The sequence below is a fragment of the Thamnophis sirtalis genome, unplaced genomic scaffold (genome assembly GCF_051295495.1).
Source record: "Thamnophis sirtalis isolate CommonGarterSnake01/CBP01778 unplaced genomic scaffold, rThaSir2_p1.2 scaffold_1, whole genome shotgun sequence".
NCBI classification, from domain to species: domain Eukaryota; kingdom Metazoa; phylum Chordata; class Lepidosauria; order Squamata; family Natricidae; genus Thamnophis; species Thamnophis sirtalis.
The window spans coordinates 21,213,438-21,239,895 of record NW_028261381.1 but is presented as its reverse complement, the minus strand read 5'-3'; the positions used below and the strand labels follow the sequence as shown (position 1 = coordinate 21,239,895).

Below are 26,458 nucleotides of genomic sequence, written 5' to 3'. Positions count from 1 at the left end.
GATGACCTTACACTGGAAAAAAAGGCTACTCTGAGAAGCAGATTTTCACCATTTGCTCATTAATATTTAGAAAACTTTTATGACACAAAAGTGTACCTTGAAGTTCATTTTCAATAAATCCAGAAATATGCATTTTGATTTAGTAGGTTGAGCCACAACTGTTCCGTATAATAAATATACAGAATGCAGCACAAACTTAAGCTTTCTAAGACTGCCCTTCTAATGAATAAGGAAAACAGGATAACAAATACCTGCATATGTTTAAGTAATATACTGATGTATTGCAAAAGCACAATGAAAGGAGTTTAGATGCAGAATACATAAATAGGCTTTTTTTTTTCTTCAAAAAAATTGAATGTGTAAGAAAGAGTAGACAGCAATGTATCCCACATTGTAATGTGTGTTCAGTAATATACATATTTCTTCTGATGTAGTTCAGTAGCCCAACTTTAAATAGAAGTTAACAAAATTTAGGAATGGAAACATTGTGTGCTAGGATTCATGTCCAGAATGTAAGAGTGCCTTGTTACTGTGTACTTCAGCGTGTGTATAGGTTAATTTTAAACTAATTCATCAATAATTCAGATATCAATACATTAACTAGTGCTCTAACTTTAGAGTTATATTATCAGACATGTCTGACCAATATACTAGTTATTTTTGGTGAATGGAACAAAACAAATTCTGGTGAAATAATCTTAAGAATGATTTGCCACTGCATTTTTGTCAAATAGATAATAAGACACCTGGCTAATACAATTTAGCAACCCTCAACAGACTTGGGATTGCTATCAACTATTGTGTCAAAGTCTATATTTGAAGGACTATAGTTCCAACCTGTTTCTAGCTTTTTCCCTTAGTATACTCATAACAATTTGTACTGTTTAGCTGGATGGAGTTATTTCTTTGGGTTAGCAATTTTGTGAGAAAATTAGTTCATAGCACATTTTAAAGAATCTTGAGCAAGAATCTGTAATTAATTAATTTCCCCCCCTATTTCTTCATTTTCACATATATCTATTTTGCAGCATCATGATGTGGAATTCCAAAGGAGTTCCAATACTCCTCTATCATCTGCATGATAGAAGGCAGATCAGAGTATATAACCACACATTTTTGGAGTATCTAAATACAAGGTGTTGTAAGAGCTTGTGGAACTTATCCATGATTTGGGAGATTCAGTGTTCCACATATAGATTATAATCCCCATCTGCCTTAAGTATAAACCACCAGGAGAGTACCATCCTTCCAGCTTCTCTTACAAATAGACATATCTTTTTCAGTGGAGAACAGATTTTGGCATATTCCTTGAAGCATATTTTTCAGGAAGACAATATTCAGCTTGATTTCCTCTTGGAAACATTTCCTAAATATGAATGCTTTTATAATTTAATAACCATTCCATGAATGTAAGCTTCATTCTATTTCTGGAACAGTCATTTGGGGTTTTAATTAGACTTTGTAATTAGATTTGCGCCTATATAGTCCAAAGCAAGTAAATTTAAAATTTCTTGGCTTCAGTTTACTTCTTTCTTAGCAAGTATGCATAGGATTGCAATTTTAATTAATATAAAGAAATATGGATGTACTGTATATGTAATTTTGTACTCTAAAATGATGATTTAAAATAAATAAATAAATTTGGGACTCTTTTTCTTTTTTCTTGTCGCTTCTCTCAAAATTCTTCAAAATGTTAACAGGTCTTTTTTTGTAAGTCCAATATAGAAAAATTATTCAAGTCACTTTTCTGGTTTGTTATGCAATGAACTTGTTTTTTCCTGACCCTTTTTATGAATAGTATAAGGTCAGTTTTATGAAAGGGCCTAAGTACATTTTGAAATTGATTATGTCTTCATATAGGTATTTAGGTTGGATGAAAGTGAGCAGCTAATTTATAAAGGGAAGTATTTGTGCATTCTTTATTGATCATTCCTAATGGATGAGAGATTATTTTAAACTGGAGCATCCGGCTGGTTGCAGGTTTGTTGAAGTAATAAAGGTTTTATATATAGTTATTTTAAAACAAAAAAAATTATCAAACTACAGTATCATCAGAGTCCTGTATTTGTATTGGAATCTGTATACTGCCATTGGAAGTATATTTTTATAATTATTTTGGATGTATTACTGATTAGTACATTTGTTTGGAGAATTAGATTTTTATTTTCCAAATGCGTTTTGAGAATTTTCTAGAATTGTTTTCTATACTTTTTCCTAGAATTTTCACTGCTTTTATACAAGATTTGATTAGTAAATCAGATTTTTATTTTTCAAATATTTTTCATAATTGTCTAGAAATACTCTAGTATTCTATAGAACGTTTTGTACAATTTTCGCTGCCGTTGTACAGGATAAGTTGTAAGTGCAATCATCTCTAATTTTTATTTGTTTTATTCCAGAGCACGTACTCACTGATGTTCTAAATAGTTTTCAGTAAGCACATTTATAGCCTTTTTGGCAAATACCATGAATTGTACAGTGATAAGATTCATCACAGTGTCAAACACATTTCATACAATTAGTTATCCATAAAGGTACTCATTCTCTTCTTGTCCAGGTCTTCGGTTCAAGCAGAAAGGGATCTCGCTCTCACCATTCACACCCTGTGGAATCACGGTTTTGGGGTGAATCTCAAGAAGAGTCACCTTGTTCCCGGCACTCGCATTCTCCACCTTGGGGTCTTGATAGACACCGTGGCGGAGAGGGTGTTTCTGTCTGGCAACCGCATGCTCAGTCTGAATGAGCTTGTCAGGAAGGTGCTGCGCCTATGCAAGGTGTCCCTTCTTCTTCTCTCCCAAGTCTTGGGCAAGATGGTGTTTTGCTTCGGGGTTGCCCCGAGGGCCAGGTTCCACAGCAGGCCCCTTCAATGGTTCATGCTTCCACATCAAAAGGCCGACAGGAGCTGCTCTCCTCTCCAGGTTCCCCTTCCCAGCCAGGTCTTACAATCCCTCAAATGGTGGCAGTCCCCGGCAATTTTGCAAGGGACCTTGTTTGTTTGTTTATTTATTTATTATCAAAATTTATATGCCACCCAATCCTGAAGGACTCCGGGCAGCTTAGAAAAAAGAAGAAAAAAAAGGAGAAAGAAAAAAAAATCCAAGAAAAAAGACAGTGTAAAATCACAACCACATGCATTCATTCTAATCGGGGCTGGACCTCAACAGCCCCAGGCCTGCCGGAACAGCCAGGTTTTTACAGCTTTTCTGAAGGCCATGAGAGTGGGTATGGTCCGGATCTCTGGGGGTAGCTGATTCCAAAGGGTCGGAGCAGCCACAGAGAAGGCTCTCCTCCGGGGGCCCGCCAGCCGACACTGTCTGGCTGATGGCATCTGAAGGAGGCCCACTCTGTGGGATCTTACTGGCCGCTGGGAGGTATGTGGCAGTAAGCGGTCTAGAAGGTACGCTGGCCCTAAGCCATGTAGGGCTTTAAAGGTAATAACCAACACCTTGAATTGCATCCGGAGACCAATTGGTAGTCAGTGCAGCTCGCGGAGGACAGGTGTAACGTGGGTATACCTCGGTACATCCAATATCGCTCGCGCGGCCGCATTCTGGACTAGCTGCAGTCTCCAAACGCTTTTCAAGGGTAGCCCCATGTAGAGAGTGTTGCAGTAATCCAGCCTTGAGGTGACAAGGGTGTGAGTAACTGTTTGAAGTGCCTCCAGATCCAAATAGAGCCGCAATTGGTGCATCAGGTGAACCTGGGCAAAGGCCCCCCTGGTCACAGCCGATAGATGATGTTCCAGTGTCAGCTGCGAATCCAGGAGGACCCCCAAATTGTTCAGACATCCATGCCATCTCATACTTACTACGGACGCAAGTCTGACGGGGTGGGGGCACACATGCAGGACCTAGTGGCTCAGGGTCAGTGGTCCTTTGAAGAGAGCCAAAACAGCATAAATTGGCTAGAGTTATGGGCAGTTCACCTTGCCCTCAGACAATTCCAACACAAAGTTTAGGATCGCCACATACCTTGTTTTCCCAAAAATACGACATGTCCTGCTAATAAGCCCAGGCCTGGTTTTTGCCTGATTTTTGAGGTGGGTGTAAATATATGCCTTCCCCCCAAAATAAGCCCTTGTGAAAGGGTGCCGTCGCAAGTACAGGAGGAAGCCCTTCCCTTCCCCGGTCACCTCAGCGCTTCTCGGCTCCTTGATCGGATCAGTTGAGCCAATCCGGCTGCCATTCAAAAAACAGCTGATTTGCGGGTGCTGCTCAGGCCGTGGCCTCCAGCAAGTGCGACTGCTTTTGCCATCGATAACTTCTCATCCTTTGATCCTGAGATTTCTCCGTGGAGCATCCAACCTGCGTCCCCCTGCCATCCAAAGGTATCCGACTTAGGACTTACCTCGTGTCGTAAAGGCTTTGACTTCCTCGCCCTTTGAACCTATGAGAGCCACAAGGGTCCAATGACATCATAAGTGTAGACTCAGTCCAATTGGTTATTGGACGGAGCAAACCCAGTCTGGCTGCTGTCTCCACTTCAACAGAGAATGAGCATATCAACCAACACCCAATTTCTATGGCAATTGTAGTGTGATTAGTAGATTGAGGAAGGGGCCAGGTACAGAATAAGGGTTGCCTATCTATTTCTTGGCTTGTTTGAACTTTATATTGCAGTTTATTATCTATATCAACAGACTGGGAGGAAATTAATTCAATTTACTTATATATTATATAAGTAATAACCCAATTTACTTATATTTACTATTTACTATACTCTTGATATATTTACTTGATTTATGCAATGCTCAGCCTATGTGTTGATTTGCTTTTAAAATCGGATAACATTTTCTTAATTGAGAAAATTATAGAGATGAAAAGAAGACAGACTCTTGAATTGTTCTGTGAGGTATTCATCATCCTTAATAATGGCATTGACTGGTTGTGGGAATTGATACAGAGAAGTGTTTTGGTTGCTCCTGCAGTAATGATTTTTAAGGATCTTTCAAAGAATGAGTAACAGTTGGAAAAATATGATTGACCAGATTTTGGGATAGCTAAAGATAGTTTAGGATAGATTCATATTTTATCACATCAGGTTGCATATTTTTTTTAACAATTCAAGTTGGCACTATTTATTATACCGCCTGAGGGCTATATTCTATCTGTCTGTTCTGTGGCTTGATGTAAGGTGTTTCATTGGGGTAGGATGACAGGCTAATGTTCTTTAATGGGCAGTAGCCAAGTGAGCCAACAATATCTTTTATTAGGTTAGCTACAGGTAAATGATCTGGACTTTGAAGATATACTAGGAAACTACTCTTAATGTTTTAAGAAGATGACCAATACTTGTCTCTCACCATTTTGTAGCTGAAGGAAAGAAAATGTTTTTGCAAAGACATGAATAAGAGAGCTAAATGGATAGTATACTAAGATACTTTTGTATATTCTTAGATGGGGTACTTCCAGGGCAGGGATTCAATCATTGGCTTGATTTCATTATTGAACACATTATATCTTTGTTGTGTGATTTTATCTGGGCTTGGAAGCTAAGTCAAATTGGGCTTGATAAGGCCTATGGAAAAATCACCAGAAAATTCCATGGCTATATAATAATCTGGAAAGTCAACAAAAACATTATTGAAGAATGTAAGAAAACTATTTGGATGTGTCCATGAAGTCAGTAGGAATCGAGGTTGACTTGAAGGAGACTTAAACATTAATCAACTTGATGGATTGGAAATATGACAGGGCTAAAGCAGTGTGTAATATTAGTGCCTATTATTCTACAAATTATGCCTTCACCTATTGTTCTCAAGGCAAGAAACATGCTGTACATTAAAAATGTGTTTATTTTTCTGCTCTTTTGTTGAGAAGCCTCATTCTTTTAGTTTTACTGATTTGAAGTTACAATTTTATTCAGAAATATATGAATAATTCTTTTTCTGTGCTGGTGAATTTTATATGTGTATGACTTGTTTAGATTTATAGCAACATCATGCCCAAACCCCAGAAGAAACAACAAAGTAGTCTTTCTGGCTAGAACAATACAAAAATTAATGCAGTTCATTGATGTTTATCTTGATGAATCTTCATTTTCAGACATCCAAAACTGTTCATAAAATACTTCTAAAACCATAACTTTTATTTTACGACTATGGGCAACTGTATTATATTGCCTCAGACTATTGCCCATTTATACCAAAGATTGGTATAGTCTGTACCAATCTTTCCCAACCTAAGATTCATTCAGGAGCATGGACCAATCCTATGTTGGTCCATAGGAATTAGCAATAACATTTTAGGTTTCTAGACTTGCATGAAGATGTTGAGGTTTTAGTGCACCTTAATATTAGCTCACTTTATCTTAAATAGTAGATCATAGAAACGTGTCATACTTGCCTTGATTTGAGTCTTCTGTATTTTTTTATTGATCACTTTGTATATCATTCAGTGGAAAGGTCTGTCAGTGGTTTCCAACTTATTTGGCACCAGGGATCGGTTTTGTGGAAGACGATATTTCCACAGATCAGAGGGATGGTTTCAGTTTCACTCGCTTGCCCATCATCTCCACCTGTGTGGCGGCCTGGTTCTGGGGATTGGGGACTCTTGGTCTACGCTGCATGAACAGATTAATATTAATATAATGAAAAAAGTATTCCATTATGACACTTGGATATAGCTAGCTTCTCTGTGTATTTTAGACTTTCTAGACAAAACGTTAGTGTGGAGAAATCACACATGCAACAAAAGTATGTATTTTGAAAGCTGTGGTTTTCCACTTACAATATATGGTAATGAAATCTGGCCCAGCGGAATTTAATTGTGGTCCTAGAGAAAATTCTTGAGAATACTTTGGGTTGCCAGAAAAATAATTCAGTACTGTATGAAGTAAATACAGCCTATTCATAGGAATCACCAATAACAAAGCTGAAGCTTAAATATTTTGGACATGCAATACAGAGGCAAGAGTCATTGGAGAGGACTGATGTTTGAAAGGATCAAAGGCAATCAACAAGCAGATAGGTGGTTAGGTGCTATCACTGATGATCCAGGTTTGAGCTTATGAGAACTCAGAACATTAATAGGCATTTATTATTCACGTTCATATAACTGTCAATCTTAATTGAATAACATTGATCAATGAACAAGCATAAAAACATAAACATACATATAACAGTTTGCAATAAAAGTTGCAAAGTAAAAACATTTAAAAAATAAACACAATCAAAACAAGGTGAAAAATCCAAACTGGGCTCCAGTGATATCCTGATCCTGAAATATCCAAATGACATGACATTGAATAAGTCACAAAGAATTGGAAATGACAGAACAACAGCAACATATCATTTACATATCTTACAGCCCCATCTAACTCCTGCGCAAAAATAATTTTAGTTCACTGGTAAAGTGGCATACAATTACAAAGCTGTCAAGCATTTTTGTTACTGTGGTTCCAAGGTCATGCAGAGAATCAGCATTCTTAATTTTTACTGATGGAATCGTTGCAAAAAGCACCAGCTGTGGTAAATAGGTTTAGCAAATCATTTACATTTTATCAACTACAATAATTGTATATCTCTCCTATCTGTGACTAGTGTATGCTGAATGGTATTTTGATTTATCTTTATGCACATTTTCTTTCTATGGACAAGTCAACATTGTCATGCCAAACTGCAAGAACACTGTGCCTGGCAGGGTTGGCATGTCAGAACTACTGATACCACGTTCAACTCTGTGTAGTCATACTTCGAATAATAAATCAGAGACATATTCTCATCATGAAAATCTTGGTTCCCGTGTTTCCTCTTTAAATTTGCAGATAGCAATATTCTCTATCTTGATATTTTCTAGATGTTTGGGATTGGATTGCTGGAGATGATGGGAATTGTCAAAAGTTCTGTAGATCTGGAAAGGGCCAGCATAAGAAGGTCGATAGAGAGTAAAAACAATATGTTGCTTGCAATGGTTTGTAAAGAGGGCTCTGTTTTTTTGTTAAAAGTATCTTCATCTCCCTTCCCAGCAACCTTTGGTTATAGACCATATAATCCCAATAGCTTTCTCTTGTGGTGGAATTTAAATTGATAAATAAATAAAATGGTTGCTACCTGTTTGCTAACATAAACATCCTAGCTTTCTGAATTTTTCCTTGTCTGTATAAATTGCAGAATGGATCCTACAAAAATCCTTTCACCTCCACCATTCTTTAGATAATATTAAGTATTACTTCCCCCCCCTTTTCTTTCACACACCATAGACCAGTGATGGCTAACCTTTTTGTCATTACGTGCCGAAAGTGCATGCGCACACCCATAAGGCAATGTGCACCCCCACATGCCCTGCCCCTGTGCATGTTCCCCCCTGCACTCCCCTCACCGCCCCATACATGCACACGTGACCCCCTGCATGCGCCCTGACTCCATGCATGTGTGTGCAACTCCCACCTGTTCCCCTGTGGATCCATGCATGAACCACGTATGTGTGTCCCCCTCCGTGCATATGCAGCAAAGACCCAAAAATCAGCTGGCCGGCAGGAGGTGTGCATGCATGCGCGGTGGAGCTGAGCTAGATGACAGCTTGTGTGCTCGCAAAAAGGATTCTGCGTGCCATAGGTTCGCCATCATGGTCATAGACTATTCCGCAAATTACACATTACAGATGTCACAAATGTGCAGCATAGAAAAGCTTTATCATGGTAAAATGCTCCTTACAGTTAGAGAAATTTTAGAGCAGGAGTGTGGCAGCTAAGATATATGGCAGTTTCTGGGATTTTTAACAAGCAGGCTTGTTGACTGGCTCTCAATTGCTATATTAGGTTTTTCTTTCCATCTATCTCCTTAGTGATTGGTTTTGGGGTTTTTTGGCAAAGAAAAATATCCCTTTTTGAAAAGGGATACTGTTGCTTTAACATTTGTAGGGAATTTGTTACCCTTAGCAGAGATATGAAAATTGGAATGTTATTCTTATACAATTTTTCATTGCTTATTTTTGAGTCACTCTTTCAAAATGATATTCACATTAATATACATATATATTTTTATTTACTGAAATATGTATTAGCTTTTTTTTAAAAAAAATTAAACTTAGGTGTGCCAGTGCTTGTCTCAATGACTCTCCATATGTATTCAACAACAACTCCATCATTCTTAGTTTATAATAGTGTGAATTGTAATCAAACATTGAGGACACTAGGTTGGGGAAAGAGTATGCAATCTAAAAACTGATACATATATTATTTATTCTTGCAGTTTCCATTCTTGCCTCTACATAGCAGCCTCTTTCTTTTTTTCCTTCTTTTTTCCCATTGTTTGATCAGCCTCTTTTTCTGCTTGTTCATTTAAATAGTATTTCTTCTAAATATTTTTGCTTTATTACTCCTGATTTAACTTCCTTGTATCTTTTATGCTCATTCTAGAGCTCTGCAGGTTTTTTTGATTCAAATCTCTTGGTTAGCGTAAAGATTGCATCTATTGTCTCATACCTCCATCCATTTTCTTTGGCAGCACCTTATCTTTGAAGCTCTTCGCCTCCAGTTATTTGTATAGTTCACTCTCTCCTAAAAAAACATTGCAACATCTTTATTTACTAATTCAGATTTAAACTTAGAGCCAAAGTTTGCATTTAAGCTGCTGGGTTTTTTTTGCAAAAAGAAATTGAACGTGCCTGTAATAATTATAAGCATTGCAGCCATTTGAAGAGAGAAATTATCCTTTCCCTTTGTGTTAGTTTCCTGAGAAAAGTGTCTCTTCCAAAGCTGTACTGTGGGAAAGGAATCTATTCGTTGACATCAACTTCAAGTTTTGTTGGTATTTTCCATTGGAAAAAATTGCCTAAAATGTAAACATGCTTCAAATTTATACTGGAAATGTGAACAAGAGGGGATTTTTTTATCTTGCTTAGTAGACATGTAAAAGCTAAAAAGAAATGATTCAAATACAGACATTAATTTTGAGGATTTTAAAGATTAATATGCAAGTGAAGCCAGACTTTTTTCTTTGGGGATTGATTGACAGTAAGTTGGGGAAAAACTCATAGAACTTTGTTTTTCTATACGATAACAGCAGCAAGACTTTTATATGTACAAAGATGGAAAGATTTTGAAGAGGGACGATGAATATGATGGAGCTTGCTGAGGTGGCAAAATAGCTTTAATTAGAGAAAACACACTGGTTTTCATGAATGCCAATGGGAAACCCTGTTTGACTTTGAAAGAAATTAAATTGTAATATATCGGTTTGATGATTAGAAAATAACAGATGGTAGATATGTTGGAATAGAGTAAGAGGTCAGTTTAAATTTACACTCATGATTGTAAAAGAAAAACCAGAAGTCATTTTTATTTTTTTCTTTATTTTTTCTCTTGATACTTTTGGCTTTAAAAAAAAATTCTTCATCTTCTAACCTTAAATGTTACTTTCTGTTTTTATCTTTCTTAAAAAAATAATAAATTAGGGTAAAGCTATTAAGCAGAGGAATCTGCCTTATCAATCTAAATTGAGAGAAAATCTGATATAAAAGCAATAACAAATGCTTACCTTATAAATTGTGGTGTTTTTTTTTATCCCTTCCTATAGCTGCTGAACCTTGGCCTCAGAATGCTGTGCTCTATCAGCCATTGAAAGGTGTGTATTTTATTTTCTCAGCTAAATTTTATTCATTAAATATGCATCCTTATAATTAAAGTGAGCCCTGGTGGGGGTGAAGGGCAGGAGAGGCCTTGTTGAAAAGGGAATCCTTTATGATGCTTATCTGGTCAGAGGATTGTGTAAACTTGTATTTGCCAATATAAACCTGCTATTCATGGCCTATAAGGTCCTTGGTTTATTATTGACTCATTATACTGGCTGCTGTAGGCAGTGTAAAATGATGTGGTTTGCAGGCCCAGTTGGCAGATTTACTGCACCAATAGCTGAGGCAGCAGATTTTTGAAGTCTTGTGGTAAAGTGGGCTCTCGATAAAAAGGAACTGTTAAAATGTATAGGCTAGGATGGTTCAGGCTCCCTTTAGCAGCTCTTCATATATCATCAGATCACATTATGGCCCCCATTTGGGGCTCAGCAGCCTGCTACAGTTGTCAGAAGACTGCAAAGTAATGAAGACTAATAGGTAGCAGCCTTAGTCTTCTAAGCATGGAATTTTTATTGCTGTGTACTTGTCATCTTTCTTTTGTGTGACAGACCTAGACAAAGTCTGCAATATTAACTGCAAGCTGGGTTTTTTTCATAGGTTTATGAATGCTTTTACTTTTTAGCAAGAAGAATTATGAAGTTGTGGGTTTTATTTCTATTAGGAAATGAGTGATTATTAATTTTTTTTTGCCTATAATGAAACAGAAAACCTTAGGACATATCTTTTGTTAGGGATTCTTTAACTGTTGGGGCAATAGGACAAATTATAGGACACATCAGGAGAAATGTTTATGGGACTTCTGGCCTCAGGTTTTGTAAAGTGGCATTAATGTAATGGGGCGTGTGATTTGTGTTAAAACAGTTTGCCTCTGTGTGTTTGTATACCATTTATTTTTGTACTCATAATGATGTGCAATTATCGGCAGAGGAAAGAACCATTATTTTAAATAATTATACTGCATTTTATTTTATAGAGGAACAGATTTTGCTTTCTGATAATGCCGCCTGTCTTGCTGTTCAGGTAACTATAATCGTTTTCTTATTTTGTGGTTGCTAATATTACCTGGAAGAAATGGTCCCCATCCTCCAACAGCTTTATTAACCCATGCTTTGTTGATATGAATTAAATTTTGCACCTCTTTGTTGCTCTCAGTTCCTGTTTGATAGACACCAGTATGTCTGTTCCAGATTGGCTCTGGTATGTTATCTTCCAGTAAGGTAATAGAAATATAAAACATTTTTTTCAAGATCATTTCTACCCCTTAGTCTTGTCAATTTTCTTTCAAATTTTAATAATGCACAATAATATATATTGGTTTTAGACTAGGTACGAGATGCAAGATAGTCCAGTGCTATATTATGCCTGATGTATTGCAGGTTATATCTTCCATCTGCCAGAATGTGAAAAGAGTAGGCCTGGCACAAAGATTCTGAATCTTCAAAAAAGATTCAGAATTGCTTTGGACTTCTCGTGAGGGCAGGTCCTCTCTCATGTTCATTAAAGCATAAACAACTTTCTAAGCCTGAGAAAGGATACGTTGTTGGTTTAAAAGATACATTAAAGGATATGTTACTTTAATTATTTGATTCAGTTGATTTATCAAACCATGGTATCTTTCTTTAGATTTATAGTGTACCTTGAAAAAAATCATGCATACATCAAAAATATGTGTCATACTTTTTTTTGAATAATTTTAGAGTTCTCTGGAATTAGAGTCTGTTCCAAATTTGCTTCCATAACTGTAGTGTAACATAATGTAATCAGATGTCAAACCAGAAGCCTTCCTACTGGCTTTGTTAATGTTTTAGAAGATTGTCTGTCTTGACACTCATATAGAATCATCTAGTCTAATAGCTGTCCTTAGCTTTATTTTCTATGAAGTTTAAAGCTGTTGGAGTTGATGGGCATTACTATATTTCGTAACATTTTTCAGAGAATTGCTTACATGCTGTGTGTAGAAGTATGTATGTAAAACTTTTAACCTCCCGAATCTTTCACCATACAGCTTTATTGGATCAGTAACAGTAGAAAGATTTCCTCTTATTTTCATTTGCAACCAGTTTTGAGTACCATGATTAGAAACTATCTCAAAAGAAGGCTTAGTTTCTAATCACAGTACTCAAAGAGTAGCAAATTTGGCTGCCATCATTTATTTAGAAACTGATCTTAAAGTGGAAATCATTTAAATAAAACCAGGGGAAATGTCTCCTTGTATTTGTGAATTTGGGCTTCTTTTTGTCCCCCTGTATCATACCTGTGGTTTACTATTTTAAGAAGAAAGAAAAACTTCCAATAAATGTTTTATATATATTTTGCACAACTTTCTAAATTTCTATCAACTTTTCCTTTTTCTACTTATATTTAAAATATAACACACAAAAAGCTACATATATACCGTATTTTTCGGACTATAAGACGCACCGGAGTATAAGACGCATCATGATTTTGAAGAGATAAATTTTTAAAAAACGTTTCTGCACTATGCTGGCCTTCCAAATCCTCTGCATGCCTTGTTTTTTGCAAAAAAAAGGGGGGGGGATGTAGAGCTTTGGGAGGCTCTTAGAGTGGTCCTGGGGGGGGGGGGGAAACAAGCAAAAACGGCCCAATTTTGTTCATTTTTGCGCTCCCCAGCCCTCAGGAGCAAGCCTCCCAAACCCTCTGCACATCCATTTTTGCAAAGGAGACGGGGTTTCAGTCAGCCAAAAAGGCTGTATTCAGGGTATAAGATGCACCCAGATTTTCACCCTCTTTTTTGAGGGAAAAAGGTGCGTCTTATACTCCGAAAAATACGGTAATTCTTTCATACAGAGTACTATTTGTCTTTTATCATTTTCATTGTTCTTTCTCTGCCCTTTTCTATATCCTATTTGTGATGTTGTGACCAAAAATGTACATATATGTTGTATGCAAATATAACAATGTTTGCAGAAGAGCATTTTTGCAATTCAGTTTCTCATTCCTTTCTTAAATTCCTTTATCATGTTTACCTTTCTCATTGCATTGAGTAGATTATTCACCAATGCAACATCTGTTTTTTTGATCAGTATTCATATATGGGAGGTTAGGATCTTTTTTTCCCCTCAACGTGCAATGCTTTGCATTTATATTCAGATAATGGGTATTAAGAAATTCAAATTAAGAAATTCAAAATCATGCTAATTAAAGAAAGTAGTTTGCTTGAGAGATTAAAATCCAATATTGTGTTCTACCTTTTAAGGGGTACCAATAATAATGCCAATATTGCATTATTTACAAGAATATGTGAAGTCATGCATCAAAAACAAATTGCCTGTTCTAAGGACTACGGAATAAAGAATGGTCGATGTCATTTTCTTGTGAATAAATAAAGTATGTGGCAACTCATACTTGTTTGAAGTTTGAAATACAGACAGTATTTAGGATCAGCAACTCCATTCCTAAGTGACACAGTTGAAAGTAAAAAATAAAATATTGTGACTCCCTGACTTAACAAAATCAATTAGTCAGTTCTGGCTGCATTTGTTAAGTGAGTCACAATGGGTCGTTGAGCACAATGTCGCATGACTGCAACTTTCTGCTGGCTTCCCCATTGACTTTGCTTGTTAGGCGCTGGCTTGAAGTCACACTGTGGGAATATGATGGTGATCTCTGTGGGTCATGGCGATAAGTTTGGTCTAGTGGTTAAAACACCAGTCTAAAAAATCAGGAGATTGTGAGTTCTAGTCTTGCCTTAGGTATGAAAGCTGAATTGGGTGCCTTTGGGCCAGTCATTCTCTCTCAGCCCAATTCATCTCACAAGATTGTTGTGGGTGAGAACTTTGTGAGGAAGGTGTATTAGGTATGCTGCCTTATTTGTAACAATAATAAAGAATAATAAAGAAATTAAATCATTAAAAATGGTCGCTTGATTGCCAGCTGTCTCAATTGCGATTATCTGACTGCAGCGGCTGCAACATTGAGGACTCGTTGTAAGTTTCTTCATTCAGCACCATTGTATAGTCATTGAATAAATGGTCAGCAAGTGAGGACTATAGCAGTTAGGATTGCTAAAGGGAGGTCATATTTAGTAAAATGGAGAATTAGAACCTGAATCCCCTAGCTTCTTGGAGGTTTCTGAGAGAACTGCAACTGTATGGTTAAGGACTATTGTAACCAACTATCTGTACATTAGAGTGACAAAAATTTTTTTTGCTGGTACAAGAAAAAAGAGATATGAACAGTATCCAACAGGATCAGTGAGAGTTTAGGATTGCTTTTGAATAACTTTTAGCACGTTAAATCCCTTTTCCTATTTATTTAGAACAGAAGATATTGTAGGATTAAATCATACTGAAAAACAATACGCATAAGCATTTTTCAGGATGAGTACAAATTTGACAGGAGCAATTTGAAATTCAAAATTTATTAGAATGTCCAAGAAAATCAACTTTAAGTCTTCAAAGTTGTGCAGAACCATTATAAAGGAATTTAGGATTCAGTCCTATACCACATACTGGGAATAAATTTAATGTAATTCCATTGGAATTTACCATTGAATAAATATGAGTAGGCTTACGTTAAAAAAAATTAATTGAAGCTTTCATGGAATAATATTCCAGGATAGGAAAAAAAATACTTTCAAGTTAGCATTTTATTGTGGTTTGTAAAAGTTTGCATTTGCTATATTAATAAAGGATGAAATAGGAACCAAATGAAAACTGAAAAGTCCAAAAGAATATTTATAAAAGATAATGTTGTAACTGTAGCACTCTAATCCTATTCAGAAGCTAGTTTGGATACAATGGGGCTCATTTTGAGTACAAGATTGTAACAGATTGCACTATAAATAATACACACATCACTGATTCAAATAATGCTTGCAATCCATGATGTTGCACCATCATTAGAAATGATGTTCTTTCTGCATCTGAAGAAAGTATTATGTAATAACAATAGTAATAGCACTTAGACTTATATACCACTTTAGAGTGCTTTTACAGCCCTCTCTAAGTGGTTTACAGAGTCTGCCTATTGTTACCAACAATTTGGGTCCTCATTTTATCCACCTTGAAAGAATGGAAGGCTGAGTCAACCTTGAGCCGGTGAGATTCGATCTGCCAAACTGCAGGCAGCTGGCAGTCTCCAGAAGTAGCCTGCAGTACTGCACTCTAACCACTGCATCTCATTGTAATGAACAATAATAATTCGGTTTCCTATCTTGATAGTCCCACATTTCTGAGAGACGATCCCTAGAAATTCCTGATTTTGGGGGGACAACTTCTCAGTAGATGGTAGGAAAGGGGTAAATGGGGATATCCTAGAGCAGGTGAGAAGAAGTACTCCCTGTAGTAGAAATGACCCCGTGTGTATTTTGTTATAGAATGGGTTTTTAAAAATTCTTGGTAAATAACTGATAGTACTAATATATTTGAAATGATATTCCTGCATTTCTACCAAGAAACCTTTAATCATCATTATCACAAATAGTTAAAATCAAAGTTCCTTTCAGAGGAGAATTTTGTGTATATCAATTCTGTTTTACACATGTCACTTAAATGATAAATTAACCATAATATATTAAAATCATCTTTTTTCAATATTCTTTGCGTGACAGCAGATAGTGGCCATGACTATATAAATATGACTTCAAAAGATATCTGATTTTAAACTTTATGGAACAATTTTCTTTGATGTAAGGTGATGTTATCAGTTTAGAATAATCTGTAATAAGAAATATAGAAGTTATGCCTACTTGTACAGTTACTGCAGTAACTATTATTAAACAGTACTTAATAATACTTAGGTTGTGTTATGATTATGAATTCCTTGTTTTTTTGTAATTTTGATAGTGGTTCTCTGCTTTATAAAGATTTTGTTTTCACAGTACACTATTTTGTTTATATGGTTGAAACCATTTAATTATTTAAAGATGATTTAGCAACAGTAATTGGATAAAAATGTGGCCAACACGTTTCTGATTGAGATATATAACGGGAACTTTCTGCAAATTGGGGAGACTTTCACCAGTTTATTTCCAAGCCCAAGATGGTGGTTTAGACATTTACAACCTTTTATGGCTTGTAATTCTCAGGAACATTGAAAACCTGCACCTATTGTAATGTCAGCATTCACTGAGTCCCACAGCCATTGGGGAATCCATCATAACCAGGGATGGGCTGCTACAGGTTTGCCCAGGTTTGGGAGAACCCCTAACTAACATTATGACTGGTTTGGAGAACCTCTCCTGGCTGGCTCCTTCCCTCTCAGGAGTCTCCCTCAACACGTTTTGAATGTGAGGTAAGTGCCTGCATGGAGGCTTGGAGAAGGAAAAAATAGGCCTCCTGGAAGGCCTCCGGAGCCCAGGGGAGGCAGTTTTCATCCTCCCAGAGGCTTGAGGAAAGCCTCTGGAGCCTGGGGATGACAAAAATGCTCCTCCCGCCATGGTGCAGGAGACCGACTAGGCAAGCCCATAATGGCCATGCCCATGATGGCCATGCCCACCCAGCAACTGGGCAGAGAACCTGTTGCTGAAATTGTTGAAGCCCAGCCTGATCATAAAATGGGCGGCAGTGGCGGTGGCCGGGGGGTGGGGTAGAATTGAGAGAGCCTTTCTTCCATTTCAGATTGTGCCTGGTAACTGCTTACAAATCTTTTATGTTAATTGTTCTCTTAAAGTATTTAAAGTTACTGTCTTCTATGCTCTGAATTCTGTTTCAATTTCTATATTGTAATGTTTTACAATTATATTGTAAGCATTGTGGTTAAATCAGCACCGGTCATAACCAAGTTGGAAGGCTGCATGAATTAATGGAAGAGCTATAGAATTATGGTGATTAATAGAAGAACCAGTAAAGGTTCTAACCTTTACTCCAACAAATCTAGAGAATGACGCAATGGCCAACAGATTGGAAGAGTTAAGTTTACATACCAATGTCAAAGAAAGGAGACTTAACTGGCATGCAAGCTGTTGTATGATAGCTTTAATTTCACACATTTGTTGGGAAAATATTGCAGAGGCTTATATTGAAAGGGAAATGCTGCTGTTCAAGCTGGGTTCGGGAAAGGCTGTGAAACAAGAAACATTATTGCTGATGCATGCTTTATAATTGACAAAATGAAAAAAATACCAGAAGTAAATTATCATGGACAGTACTTCATTTATTATAGAAAGATCTTCATTGTATAGACTATATTAGTCTGTGGAATGTTCTCAGGAAAATGGAAATCCCAAAACATCTCATTGTCCACATGCAAAACATACACATAGGAAAGAACTTGGTTAAAAGACTGATTCCAGATCAACAAACCAATAAGACAAGACTGTATGCTCTCATTCATTTGTTCAAGTATATGTGCTGAATATATATTGAAGGAAGCTAGATGGGAAAAAAAGATTGGTGTGATTTTAAAACTGGAGAAAGAAACAGAACTGTTGACACTGTTCTGATAGCTGAAAATGCAAATGATCTGTGAGCTCTAGCAATGAAAGTCAAAGGGCACAATGAAAAAAATCTCTATAATTCAATGCAGAGAAGATCAAATTAATGTCAGCTGCAGCACAAACCTTAGAACTGACAAGATATTGAAAGGGTGGATAGCTTCTGTATTTTGTAATTGACTATTAACAGTAGAGGAATTGGCAGTCACGAAATAAGTTGCAGACTAGTGTTTGGCGGACTATCAGTAAACTCCCTGGAAACGATGTTGGGATGTATTAAGACCCATGAAGTTTAAAATTGTGTAGGCAATGACTTTGCTTGTGATACCTTGTGGAAGCAAAGTCAGGACTTTGTAGAAGCAGGAGAGAAGCAGTAACGATGCTTTTGAACTTTGATTATTGGAGAAAGCTCTTGCAAATATCATGGATACCCAAAGAAGACAAACAAATGAATCTTAAAACAAATCAGTTCAGAGCTCATACCCAATTCACAAATGACTAGGTTCAAATTATCATATTGCCATTATGTGAAGAAGATCTAGTTGTCTAGAGAATTCTATAGTGCTGGAAAACGCAGAGGGAATGGGGAAAAAAGAGGACAGTCAGTAGCAAAATGGGTGGATTTGATTGCAGAGGTATAATTGTACTGAAGGGTCATTAGGGAGATCTGAAGGGCCAGATTGGGACTGATGGAGAAGGCCTATCTATGTGATTGCTAAGAATTGATGCTGGCCTGATAGCATATAATCAAAGCATTATTTAAAGTTCTTGCCAGCAATGGTTCTTTCTTTTTGTATTGTAAGTTCAGAGCACCGATAATAATCTGACCTTCATTAAGGCTGAAACTGAATAAGATAGTGTTATTGCATATTGTGTTTTAGAACATTTACAACATTAGCCTTGGAAATCTGTACTATCCATGATATAGATGCCTTCTGTTAACCTATAATAACTGTATACTCAATTTACTTCCTTCTATTTATATCACAAAAATGAACATTTCAACCTATTCTGTGCTTTTCTGCAACTATTGGCTTTCTGTCAATAACAAATATAGACAGGCCCAGTAGGGTAAGAATCACATTGCCAAAGAATACGTATTATTTCTTTAATTGTCTAATGTAAGTAGATTAAAGCAGCATTTCCCACACTGATAATTAGTTACAATCCTTTATGTGCTAACCTGAAAGCTTTCTTTCAGTTAGAGCTGTATGGGATTGCAGTGTTAATGGATTTGAAGTGAAGTTGTACTTGTAAATTATTTCTCCTTTAGTCCCTTCTGTGCCCCCCCCCCAATTCAGAGATATTCAGCTCTCTAGAGGAGATTTATGGTTATACAGAGGTGTAGGTGGGGAAAAAACTTTTCTGCCATATGTTACTGATTGGCAGAAAGAGAGTATTGGATATAATTGTACCTTTTTAGGTAGGTTGAAGGAGAGAGTTTTGAAAATTCATACTAACAAAATTTAGGCTCTATCCTTATTCTTAGAATGCTCTTCTGTAAATTAACAGCGTCCCTTCTTTCTCCTGAGTTTCTTTGAGACAGAATATAATTTAATGGGTTGACTCTTAAATAATTTTTTTCACTGAAAGAAGAAGCATTTTGAATTTTTCACTTTATGTTAGAGGACACTACATTTTTATGTCATTTGATTTTGGTTCAGTGTAGTCTTTTTTCTTTACAAGTGTGAAGGCACATTACATGAATGATGACATCTAATCTTCTAATAATTAAATATAATACAGGTTTCTAAAGCTGCCTTGAAGATGTCCTAGACGAAAGCTAGTTGAGAAGATAAATCAAATTGGAAGAAGGCATACCAATGGGGAGCGTCTTTGGTCTTGCACACTTGCTACCTGGACCAATGTTGGTCTGGGAACACTTAAGATGGTGAAGTCTGAAAAATATGAGGCTGAGGGCCTGGTAGATTTTTGTTTTTCTTTTGGCTGGTGTTCCAAATTCATGATTAGATGCAGACTTTGCTTAAGATAGTGAAATAAAGTTTTTCAAGGGCTACCTGGAATTCTTGAAGAGAAGATTGTTTTCTTTAAAAAAAAAATCTTGAACAACTTTTAAGCATCATAGGTGATAACTTGGTGACATTAGAAATATGGTCAAAACTCATGGCAGTTCAATTACAGTTGACAAGTATTGGTAAAAAACAATTTTTGTTCGGTCATTTGGAAATTAAAAGAATAATTTTACTGTGATTCTTTCATGTTTAGCAAGTGGAACTAAGAGCTATCCAGATATTATTTTTAAGTGAAAAAAGCTCCCAAAGAAGGCAAGCAAAATCTCTCTCTCTCTCTCTCTCTCTCTCCCTCCCTCCCTCCCTCCCTCCCTCCCTCCCTCCCTCTCTCTATGTGAGAGGGATATATATATAGTGTGCCCCTATGGAAAACGTTGCATGGACAAGAATGGTATAAGACCTGTGGCTTGAGAAGGTTTGGAAGAAATGGCTTGGTCCTGTTTTCAAAAAGAAACCACCCCTTCTCATCTGGGACATGTTAGAGTACATGTTGCAGAGGGTTCGCAACTTGGGAGTCCTCCTGGATCCACAGCTGTCATTTGACCACCACTTAACGGCTGTGACCAGGGGGGCATTCGCCCAGGTTCGCCTGGTGCGCCAGTTGCGACCCTACCTGAATCGGGAGGCTCTCACAACAGTCACTCGGGCCCTTGTGACCTCTAGGCTGGAATACTGCAATGTGCTCTACATGGGGCTGCCCTTGAGGAGCATCCGCCGACTTCAGCTAGTGCAGAACGCAGCCGCGCGAGTGATTGCGGGTGCACCCCGATTCACCCGCATAACACCTATCCTCCGCGAGCTGCGCTGGCTACCTGTCAATCTCCGGATGCGCTTCAAGGTGCTATTAGTCACCCATAAAGCCCTACATGGCAGTGGATCTGGATACTTGAGAGACCGCCTTCTGCCAATTACATCCCTGCGACCAATAAGATCCCATAGATTAGGCCTCCTCCGTATCCCATCGGCCAGCCAGTGTCGGCTGGCAACTACAAGGAGGAGGGCCTTCTCAGCAGTAGCCCCGACCCTTTGGAACGAGCTCCCCGTGGAGATTCGTACCCTCTCCACCGTCCAAGCCTTCCGCATAGCCTTGGAGAACTGGCTCGCCCGTCAGGCCTGGGGATAAGGATAGTTACCCCTCCCGAATGATGAATGTATGTTGCCTACTATTTTATTATATGTTTCTATCTTAATGTCTGTATTCCCCCTTCCCGGTTTTGTGTGAGCCGCCCTGAGTCCCCTCAGGGAAAAGGGCGGCCTACAAATACTAATAAAACTCTAAAAAAAACTCTATTTGGCATGGCCAAGTTAAAGGAAGAGAGACATTTTAAAAAACCAAATATAGAGCTGATAGCAAAATGGATGGAAAATATTTCTTTGAATATGGTTCACTGTTCATGTTTCAAGTATGGTATCGACAATGCCCTGGATGGAACAGAAGATGATGCAATGTATGTAGGTGGCAGAGCAGATGAAGGTGAGGATGATAGAGATGATGCTGTATTACAAGGGAAGAATCTGAAAATCTTTTTGAATAAGCAGATGATGAAGATGGGGATTTTTAAAAAAAATATTTTGATACTTTTTGTATGGTTTTCCAGCAAATTCTGAAGGACTTCATTTGTTTTTATATTTTCTATCAAGAAAGTTTGTTTTCTAAAACAGATTCCATTTTAAATATGACAGTTGGGTAGTTCATGGTAGATGTATTTTGGTTGCAATTTTGAGGGTCAGTTTATCCTCAGATAGGTTTATCTGTGACGTATATGGTATGAAACACCAAAGGTTTTTTGGGGGAAACAATGTGTATATTCTGAGATGTGGTTTTTAATAGAGAATTTACAAATTGTTGCAGAAATAAAATTGAAGAAACTTAAGACAGGAGCAATGAGATAAAAATCTGATACATTAAATTCTCTCTGAATCTATCCAGAAAGAAGACCAAGTGAGTCAGTGAGATGGTCAACGTCTGTGGTTACTGTTTTTCTCTGTAGGTTCTTTCTTCACTCCGTTTTTTTAAGAAGACTGTTAATACTTTATCCTTCCTTTTTTTTTAATGTCTTCCTGCCGAGAAATAAAAGGGGGGGGGGAGAGGAGAATCCTGTAAAATCATTCCTGATATTTTTCTAGTCAGGATATGCAGGTATAGGTTTCAAACACTTGGAATTTTAGGATTTGTTGTTTGATATATTCTATTTCCTATTTTTTGGGACTGGAATGGTAATTTTTTGTGATAAATATTCTCAGGATTGTAGAGATTATAAAGACGTGCTGATTGCTTTATTATGAATCTGACTCAGATCACTATTCGGGCAGAAATTATTTTCTCCCCTTTAGATAAATTATTTTGTGCCGTGTGTATGTGTTTGTGTGTGTATGTGTGTGTACGTACACGCACGCACGCGCGCGCGCACACACACACACACACACACACTTAATTACTTACTTACTTCATCTCAGTTGCTTTCCAGCTTTCAGTGAAACAAATATCCAGAAAGAGATTTCACTGCTTCATCTTTGGAAAGAATGGAAAAATAATACAATGTACACAGAAAGTAACAATGTCAGTAGCTTTGTAAACTTAGTGTTTTAATGGAAGGTTGCTAAACGTTTTGGGGAGTTAAATGATGTAACATCCTTTGTATGATATGCCAGCACTGTAAAGGCATTAGCATGGACTAGACCAAATTAAATTTAAGTCAATATATTGAAATGTATTTAATTAGCAGTAAGTGTAGTATGATATCACGCATTCCTGGGATGTCTGAACCTGTACCCTTGTTAAAATTGAATAGGGAGCAGCAGACAGTGTTCCCTCATGGTTTGGTGATGTAAATATAGTAATTAAAGTAAGTGATAATATATCCCATATAGCCAGGGGTGGGTTTCAACCGGTTCGCGGCGGTCCCCGCGAACCGGTTGGTCGGCGAACCCAGAAGTAAGTAACTTCCGGGAACGGCGAAGGGCCCACCCGCACACCCACGCTCCTTACCGGTCTTTGAAGGCTTCTGCGCTTTCACGCAGGTGCATGGCACATACAGAGCCTGTGCGAGTCTCCGCGAGCAGCTGGATGGCACATACAGCGCCTGCGCGAGTCTCCGCAAGCAGCTGGAGCATCACGCAGGCGCTAAGACGCATGCGCGAACTGCACGCATGCACGAGGACGCCGCCGGCCCCGTTCCAACCGAACCGGTTGGAACGGGATTAGCAACCCACCCCTGCATATAGCTCTTCAAGTTGTAGTACGTATGTATATGAAGAAAGATGATGGAGTTTGGTCACCAAGCATAAACATAACATAGAAAGATAAACACAATTGGAGTAAAACCTGAAAGAAACACTCATGATGCATTGGAAGCTCATTAGTTCTTTATAGTGAGAAAAAGGATCATTTTTCTCTAAATGATTAAAAAAAAAGACTGCTGCAGACTATCTGATTTGTATTTCTTTTATTGTGAATTTATAATTTCAGTTTGTGATTTGAAACTGTAATTGTGTTGTAAACCGGAGAGAGACCTAACAGTATAATGCCAGTCTGACAATCCATTCTTTAAGTAGAATAATAGCTGAAATTCTTCATGATTAGAAATACAGTATCAACATAATCGATTTAACAACATTACACCGGAGCTGAAAATAGACTGAAATCCCAAGCCAGGCATCCACCGTGTCTGAGTGAAACATCTTTCATATGGTTCTAAGATGAAATTACTCCTGAATGAATAGCATCTTCATTTATCTTCAAAGCCTCCTCTGTGGTACCAGCGAATGTACTCTTCACACATTCTGCTGCAGGAATTACATTACAGCAGCATTCCAGGGTAGTATAAAACTGATTGTTCTGGAAAATGAACCTGGCTTTGCAATAAATTACATTTGCAGGTACAAAAGAACATGTTACTTTGTTTAAAGTAGTCACAAATACAATTAAACTCTTAATTTATGTTAAACTACAAATGTGACTATTATCATAACTGCATTAGGCATATACTCTATCATTCCAAGAATGATATTGGACCATTTTTATTTATAATTTTAGACAGACGGTGCAATTTACAGCATCTGCCACCGCTTGATAGGAAAACTGGAATATTTTGTGCATTAGTTCATGTTGTATAATTTCCACTTTTTTCCACTTGTCATTTTTTAATGAAAGAAAATGCAGATCCCCTTCAGTGTCTGCATATTGACATTCTCTACAGCCATATTTTAAATATTAATTATTATAATACTGCTAGGACTGGCTTTGATTTATTTATAAGATTAATAATATGCAATTCCAGAGAAGCCTTGTTATTACTCAAAATATCTCAGCTTGGAATCTTTCTTCATACTTTATGGGAATCTCCCCTCTTCATGTTGTTTTGTGGGAATTGGTTTATGGAAATTTTGCTTGTCTGGAATGTGTATTCTGTTGTGGAAGAACCTGAAAAATCAAAGCAAAAGGTTTATTAGGGAGCAATGCTTTTATCATTGCTGCCCACTGTTCTTCATTTTCAGGTATAGCCACAAAGCCTATTTGACTAGTCTAGCTTTGATATGTTTGGGAAGTAAACCACTCTTGTTTGTTTACAGATCTGACTTGTTTAGGGGTTCAAATACCTTAAGACTTTTGCTTTTTTAGGAGTGAGAAATTTCTAAACAGAGATGTCTTCTAGGGAGATCCTTACCCACAGTTTAAGTTCCTAAGTTTCTAGTCCATTAGAAGAGCCAAGATTTATTTTTCAGTCAACTCAGGTCTGCATAATGGAATTATCTCCCCGTAGAGATCCGGACCCTTACTACTCTTCCAGCCTTCGTAAAGCTACGAAGACCTGGCTGTTCCGGCAGGCCTGGGGCTGTTGATTATTATCCAGCCCCACTCTAAGCAGTATGCATATGTGTAATTTTTAAAAATTGTATTTTATTTTTAATTTTATGGTTGATTAAAGTTAACAGAAGGACAAAAGAATGGCATCTTTTTAAAAATGTGAAGTGGGCTATACTTTAATTTGTCGGCTGATCTCCATGAAAAATTGGAATTATTGCAGAAAGTTTCATCAATTCATTTTAAAACTACAATTATCATTATTGCCAAAACGGAATGTAAAGTTTTTTTTTTTGATGCAGTTACTTTTTTAGAGAGAGGTTATCACAGTAAAGTACAAGAAAATGGAGATGCTGTATATTTCAGATTGCTTAATTCTCTGTTCATTTATAGTTGTGCCCAGAGTGATGAATTTGTGATAAGTGCAGTGTTAGAAGCTAGCACCTAGAAGTATAGTTCTCCCAGTTATCTGTTTTGGAAAATAATTATAAACAAAAGGAATATTTCTTGTGGCTTAAAATTACAAATATTTTTTAAAAATGTATTTGTATAATGTGGAAAATTTTAATTTACTCTTCTTTATTTTCAGGCTTTTTTACAAATGTGCAATCTGCCAGTCCAGGTGGTTTGTAGGGCAAATGCAGAATATATGTCCCCATCTGGTAAGTGTACCAATCATTTACACTACACCTCGCTTGGAAACTATGGCAACAGTATCTCATATTGGAGATCAGTTGGAGTTACTGCACGATGCAGTAGCTTGTTTCTTGTTATGCTACAGATTTTTTTTTCTTGCAAGAAACAGAAATAAATACCTTTTCATCATTAAACTGTATTAAACGGTAGTGTTGTAAGGCCAAGGTAAACATACCGCTAACACTTCTGTGTGTGTTAAATGTGAACTGCCTCGGTCAGGATGGAAGTAGATGGAAGAGTCTGGTTTTAACATTAGATGAGAAGAGATGACCTGTCTTCTTTCTTACATTCTACCTTTGAGCAGCTTTTTCCTTTAATACTCTAACAAAGATTACTTTACAGAATTGAGCTCTCAGAATGATTGAAGAGAGAGGGCCCAGATGGAGGTAACCAATCATTGTGATATGTCCTCATGTACCCCTTTCAGGTTTTATAAACAGGTCCTCTTCAACATCCTCTTCTAATTTGGGGCAATTCTATATGCAAATATACGGGGTTGCTGCTGTGATCTCTCATTTGGTCTCATTATGAACGAAAGCATTTTTTTTTTGTTAGTCATACATTTGATGCTGATTGTCTATTGAAGGGGGCATGTTCAGAAAGCAGTTTCCCACACTTCATTGTACGTGAAGAGTAGGGCTACCGTATCTGGCTTGCAAAATCCAGGCAACCACTGAGTGTCAACAAAGAGATGATGAAAAAATATAACACTTTCCTTCCATCTAGAAGTCACCCAGATCTTTGCAGAGTAAATAAGGTAGCATACCTCCAAATTCACATGCAGACATAACTTTCCTCATTGCAGGAAACAAGATGTGTCTGCAGTGGGCATAGCTGGGCTTGTTAACAGTGAAATCCATGCAGGCTGAAAGATGCTTCGACTGAATATTGTGGGATGGAATTCACTAAGACTTATTCTCCTAAATTTCATCATCTAGGCATGCCCCCTTATGGCCTAGAG

General features: G+C 37.3%; 1 protein-coding gene across 1 annotated transcript in view; it reads left to right on the top strand.

Annotated features, from left to right (window-relative positions):
• Positions 1-26,458, top strand: part of MTX2 (metaxin 2) — a 44,170-nt gene that overhangs the window by 5,784 nt on the left and 11,928 nt on the right. Inside the window, exons 2-4 of the mRNA XM_087708637.1 lie at positions 10,517-10,564; positions 11,545-11,591; positions 25,391-25,463. Of these exons, the coding sequence (XP_087564763.1) occupies positions 10,517-10,564; positions 11,545-11,591; positions 25,391-25,463 (168 nt within the window). The remainder of the gene's footprint in view (positions 1-10,516; positions 10,565-11,544; positions 11,592-25,390; positions 25,464-26,458) is intronic.